The 6,652-nt window shown below is 39.4% G+C and overlaps 1 protein-coding gene across 2 annotated transcripts in view; it reads right to left on the bottom strand.

Annotated features, from left to right (window-relative positions):
- Positions 1-2,108: 2,108 nt before the first annotated feature.
- The window catches only part of CRYZ (crystallin zeta), a 28,695-nt gene continuing 24,151 nt past the window's right edge, over positions 2,109-6,652 (bottom strand). For both annotated transcript variants that reach the window (XM_027536869.1, XM_027536870.1), the window contains 3 exons: positions 3,957-4,058; positions 3,763-3,858; positions 2,109-3,347 (listed from right to left, as the gene is read on the bottom strand). In XM_027536869.1, the coding sequence (XP_027392670.1) occupies positions 3,183-3,347; positions 3,763-3,858; positions 3,957-4,058 (363 nt within the window). In that variant the 3' untranslated portion in view covers positions 2,109-3,182. The remainder of the gene's footprint in view (positions 3,348-3,762; positions 3,859-3,956; positions 4,059-6,652) is intronic.

Below are 6,652 nucleotides of genomic sequence, written 5' to 3'. Positions count from 1 at the left end.
TAGTACTGCAATACAGAAACTCATCAGGCCCCATAATTGTATGAGAAAATTCCTTAAAATAAATCTATCTATCTATCTATATATATATATATATATACACACACACACATTTTACTCCATGTGTTTTACTCAGCTCTCATCTCTACTCCATTCTAAGCTCAAGAATGTGGACTATGTCTTATATACACACATTTTACTCCATGTGTTTTACTCAGCTCTCATCTCTACTCCATTCTAAGCTCAAGAATGTGGACTATGTCTTATATACCTTTGTATCCTCAAATCCCAGCACAGTGCCTTCTAAACTCAATGTATTCAATATTTTGAAATAATAGAATAATCCCTTCATAAAGGACTTGAATCAGAAGGTAAGTGACAACTGAGGCAAAGATGATTAACAGGGTCAGAACTAACAATCTTGGGCAAAATGAGGCCGGAAACCAGGCAGCCCAACACGTGTTGTAGCCAGGGTTACAAGCCAGGAATGCCAAAGGCCTGGAAATTAAATGAGTTTAATTTCAGCCCACCAACATAATGTCAGCTCAGGTTTATCCTACTAATCACGTGACCACTGGCATGACAGTTCACCTTCTTAGGCTCAGGGTGGCTGATCTGTTTGATCTTTTAACCACATATTATATGATTCTAAGCAAATACTATTCTAAGGTCAAAGCAAATGGACAGAAATTCAGATGGTTAAAACATGAAATAATGCTTGTTGATTCTACAAGTTATTCTCTACTTTGTATCAGGGACAGCACTGGTGACTGGGGTAGTAGCCCTGGGACTACAAGCAGCAATAGTGCTGTGAAAACAGTTTGCTGAAAACTCAGACAAGGACAGAACTAGAATGACAAGGAGATGTGTACAGGAAATATGTCCAAAGCTGCTGCTAAGTCACTTCAGTCATGTCTGACTCTGTGCAACCCCATAGACGACAACCCAGCAGGCTCCGTCGTCCCTGGGATTCTCCAGGCAAGAACACTGGAGTGGGTTGCCATTTCCTTCTCCAACGCATGAAAGTGAAAAGTGAAAGTGAAGTCGCTCAGTCATGTCCGACTCTTGGCGACCCCATGGACTGCAGCCCACCAGGCTCTTCCGTCCACGGGATTTTCCAGGCAAGAGTACTGGAGTGGGGTGCCACTGCCTTCTCTGATGCTATATAATCACAAATATGGTAGTTAATGCATAAAATTTGGCTAGTTTTTTCTTTTAAATAAACTGAACTGTATTAATGAATTGTGCAGTGTTAAGTTAGCAGTATGCTTTAGCTTATTCAATAGATGAGGCAAATGTGAAAACAGATTAAGCTGACTTTTACAAAATAATTATTCCTTTATCTTTTTGAATGGGAATAAATCTTCCATTTTGAAATGTATATAAAATGCTAGTCTCTAGATTCTTAACATTGCTTTTTAAACAACTTTTTAAAATGTTTACTCTACAAGACTAACCTGTAAAAGAAATAACAAATAAACTTGGAAAATACAAATAGTAAAAACACTTCCAACATGGCATATGAGCCAGAAGCCAATGACGGCCCTGAAGTATAAAAGTTAGCAGTGCTTTCTGTTCACTATGAAAGCAGGATTCCCTGTTCAAACTAGCAGTTGTTATTCAACAGAACAAATCAGGTCAAGAGAATCAACCATACAACAACAGACTGGAGGCTGTGTTCACATGAAGAAAAACAAGAACAAAAATAACAATCAAACCTCATTTCCTGAGACATAATGTTAATGGCTTCCCTAGTGGCTCAGTTGGTAAAGAATCCACCAGCAATGCAGAATGCAGGAGACCTGGGTTCGATTCCTGGTCAGGATGATCCCCTGAAGAAGTAAATGGCAACCCACTCCAATAATAATGCCTAGGAAATCCCATGGAGAGGATCCTAGTGGGCTAAGTCCATGGGTTTGCAAAGAGCTGGACATGACAGAGCGACTAACATATACATTATTGATGGCAAGATTTCCAGGTAATTATCCTTTTATTTAGTTTAGATAAAGACTTCCAACACAGAACACTGTTAGGAAGTAACCTTAGTTTGGTGCTATGTAAAACTGATAATAAGGCAAGTACTACATGTAAAATAAACTAGAAAACCACCATTTTTAATTGCTTCTAGAATTTATTGCAATTACCATGTTATAATAACAAAAGCAGATCATTCTTAATGCATCTAATTTGATTATTAATTTAAATAACAATATATGATCCCAATCACACAAAGAGATAATTCTAAATTTACTTTGAAGTTGAATCAATCAATACATATCTATTTGGAACCTATGCACCCAGTATCATTATAGCAGAAAGAAAGCTGCTGTTCTCACAGAATATGTGGCTCATTAACCTAGTGAATATCATAAAATATTGGGAATATTGGGAAAATAACAAATTTCTCTGGACACTTTTTATCTTGCCTTTCTGAGAAACTTGTAGATCTAGATGAGTTAGTTTGGGAAAGGGGTCTCATTTACTCCAGAGAATCATCAGAGTCCAATATAGTTCTGGGCTAATCAGAGATTAAAGAACCTTTATAAGGAGAAATAGGCTTGGAAATGGAGAAGGCAATGGCACCCCACTCCAGTACTCTTGCCTGGAAAATCCCATGAATGGAGGAGCCTGGTAGGCTGTAGCCCATGGAGTCGCTAAGAGATGGACACGGCTGAGCGACTTCCCTTTCACTTTTCACTTTCATGCATTGGAGAAGGAAATGGCAACCCATTCCAGTGTTCTTGCCTGGAGAATCCCAGGGACAGTGGAGCCTGGTGGGCTTCCGTCTGTGGGGTTGCACAGAGTCGGACATGACTGAAGCGACTTAGCAGCAGCAGCAGGCTTGGAAATCAAGCAGTCCTATTTTGAATTAGTATGTTTTAGTCAAAGGTATGGGATTAATGATTAGTATCGGTTAGGAATTTCTGTAATGTCCTCCAATGCCAAGTGACCACTAACATCCTATTTCCTATTACAATGATTCCTTGATGAGAAGTAGAAGGCATAAAGAAAGTTGCCAGCTATAAAATAAACAGTACTCCAATGCTTATGATCACTAAAGACAAACCTTTTTTTTAAATGTTAAGGAACTCACTGAATCAAATGAATGCTAAGTAGAGCAAACAGTGTACATAAAACTGAGATATGAAACCTCTAATTACACAGGAAATCAATGGAAGGACTGATCAGTTTAAGAGAAGAATCATTTTTCCAGTAGCCCCACTGCTATGAATGATATTTTCATGAGCTTGGGTAGCCTTCTCCAGTAAATACTGGGGACCGATTACTGGTCTCAACCAACCAATTTCCATTCCGGCTTGAAGGGCTGCTGCAAACTGCTGAAATTCCTCCTGAGGGAAAGAAAACATCTTTTTCAGTAGAGGAACACATGACAATTTTCAGAAGCATTAACATTTTTCAGAGTCTAAGAAAGCAGTAAGAGTTTTCTCGTAAATGTGTGGCTTTTGTCAACTTGTCCAGAACTACAAAAAAGTAGTTTCCTATAGGTTAACCAATACTGCAATTTGTCTGTGGCGGTCTCAGTTTACAAAATACTTATTGTTGTGGAGTAATTAGTAATTACCAACAGTATCTCCTCTCTCCTTCATAAGTGCCCTGGCTTGGAAAATAAATTATATTGTAACCCTAGTTACCTTCCAGGGATTAATCCTTAACCCACTTAGATAACTAACCTTAACATCGACTTAAATTTTCAGTCTGCCTGACTAGGCAAATTACAGCAATGTATCAGAATCACTTTTCTACCTTGGTGGATGAAAACAGAGTAACTCCTTTTATGCTAGATTCCTTTGTCATGGTGTCCCGTGGGTTTATTTCAATAGTGCCTCTGCTGCCAACAACCTAGTATGAAAAACAACATGTCTACAGTTAAAGATTACTGCAAAATAGTGTTAAATTACGAAAAAACTGCAAAGTGATAAAAAAAATGAAATACTTACTATTACTCGTCCTCCGTGTGACAAAAGATTCAAATCATTACTAAGATTTACGTTAGCTAACATTTCAATAATCACATCAACTCCTTTTTCACCAACAGATTTCTATATAATATAAAAGAATGCACAGTAGATTAGGGAAAAAAAAAGATTATCATAGTGCCATATATTACAGAAATATATTTCAAATGACACAAGATGCTATATTTTAAAGAGTAATAATGCCAATTCTAAGATAATTTAATTATACAGTGATGCTGTAATTCCAAGGTACCAGCCACATCTAAAATGACAGATTTGTATTAAATAAATTGCTATAATGAAATAAAATTTGTCCAAAATTTTCATGTGTTTAGACTCAACTTGACTATAAAGTACTTCTTCCTTAGGTGAAAATTTTCTGTCTTCAAAATATATTTTAATAGAGGAAGAAGCAACAAATCAAAAATCAAAAACTGCATTGGTGCTCCCATTTTTATTAAAAAACAGACAACAAAAGAAAAAAAATACTGACTTTTTGGTATTGCAGTATTCTGTGTGTGTGTGCATTTAGTTGTGTTCTCAGTAGTCTACAATCAGCTTGGCACACTACTCCTTTTCTTTTGGGCTTTCTGATGTCAATTCCCAACATCTAAAACCGGCTCTTAAATAAGCTAAGCTATACATTTTCATTTTAAGAAAAAAATGAACACCTATGCCCAGCACTGTGTGAGGTATTATGAATGTCAAGATGGACATAGAGAACCCAAAATAAAGAGGAAAATGGAAAACACTACAATTAAAGGTGTGATGTGATGGGCTAAGTACTGCATTGAAAGTGAAAGTGAAAGTGAAGTCGTGTTTGACTCTTTGCAACCCTATGGACTGTAGCCTACCAGGTTCCTCCATCCATGGGATTTTCCAGGCAAGAGTACTGGAGTGGGGTGCCATTGCCTTCTCCAGGGGATCTTCCCAACCCAGGGGTCCAACCCGAGTCTCCTGCACTGCAGAGACGCTTTACCACCTGAGCCACCAGGGAAACAAACCATAGGTTTTAGAGGGAAAGTTACAATTCTGATCACCTGTAAAGGTCAAAGGTAATTCCACAGGGATGACAACCTGGCCCTGAGGGATAAGTAGGAGTTCTTAAGTAGAAGAGAAGGAATAAGGGGCAAGGAGAAGCTAGACAGGAGGCAGTCAGTCTGGACCAAAGAAACAGAAGAGCAAAGATGTAGGGATGGAGAGTAAAAGCTGGAACTGGAAAGTGGCCCAGCAGAGCTGGAGTATGCATTTGTGAAGGAGATGGGGGCGGGGGTGGGAGCGGAGAGGTAGGAGATAAGAGACTACACATTGGTTCAGACCACGAAAATACATCAAATGCCACATTAAAAGATTTGGACTTTGTGGACACAGATGTTCATTAGTTAATTCTTGTGCCAGACACTGTTTTAGGCACTGGAAGTACAGCAAGGAACAAGAAAACAGAAATTCCTATTCTTGTGGAGCTCTCGTTTATTTCTGAGGATGTTTTTCTTTTTCTTTCTTTGAAACAGAGAACCAAATAACTCTGGAGACAGTAGAGGAGACAGAAGGGGGCATTAGCTCAGCCGTGAGTAAGAGTCAAGACTGGAAAAGATGAGGACTAAATGAAGTTACAACAGTGAAGGGGAAAGAAACAGAGACATATATGAAAGGCATGTCAGAGATGAAGCTGATAGATAACGTGACCAATTTGATGTGCAGGAGGGAGAAAGGTGATTAAACAACAGGAACAGGAAATGAAATGTGGGTGTCTATCCTGAGGGACCAGATGAATGGCCATGTCAAGCAGGCTGATGGTGTGAAGGAATGAAACAGGCCAGAGACAGTGCTGGAAACCAGCAGCCTAAGGACGTGTATGAGATGGATCAGGATGAAGGTGCAGCACCAGAGAAAGTGAGAGACCAAGAGGAAAGACCTATGGAAGACCAAGTGAAATGAAGAGGAGGGAGACTAAAAGTGAAGTTAGAGAAGTGAGAAGAGAGCCAGCTTCCAGGAGGTGTGGTCAGGGTCAAGTTCAATGAGAAATGAGCCAAGAGCAGCTACTGGTGAGGGGATTATCAGTGCCCCTGACACGCCCCGTAAGTAGCTGGTGTGTGCATGCAGGCTAAGTCACTTCAGTAATGTTCGACTCTTTGTGACCCCATGGACTGTAGCCCACCAGGCTCCTCCATCCATGGGATTCTCCAGGAAAGAATATTGGGATGGGTTGCACTTCTTGAGGGTATGTTCCTGACCCAGGGATCGAACCTGCATCTCTCACATCTCCTACACTGTCAGGCATGTTCTTTACCACTAGGGCCACCTGGAAAGCCCTGGGGTGGAAGCAAAATTGCAGTGGGAGGTAAGGAAGTAAAAGCAGTTTAAGTACTCCCTACTTTTTCAAGAAATGTGTGGTAAAGGAGGGAAGGGGAGGAGAAAAGGTTAAGAGAATGTTTTTGGAGAAAGAGAGACTTAAGCAGAAGGAAACAGTATAAGGAGATAGAAGCTATAAGGTCTTGTGGTCTTAGAATTATATTGCAAAACAAAAACCTATTCTTAAAATAACTGGCCAGTTTTCATCTTTGATAATGATACCAGGAGTGCATGCTCAACCAATTTTGTATTCCTCAACATATACAAAGGACAGCCTTTATTCAGTTTTTTGGCAAGATGATTTAGAGGTAATAAACAAACTCACA

Source organism: Bos indicus x Bos taurus, chromosome 3, assembly GCF_003369695.1.
Source record: "Bos indicus x Bos taurus breed Angus x Brahman F1 hybrid chromosome 3, Bos_hybrid_MaternalHap_v2.0, whole genome shotgun sequence".
Classification (NCBI taxonomy): Eukaryota; Metazoa; Chordata; class Mammalia; order Artiodactyla; family Bovidae; genus Bos; species Bos indicus x Bos taurus.
The sequence above is the reverse complement of the archived record's forward strand: the minus strand, read 5'-3'. Positions and strand labels throughout refer to the sequence as shown.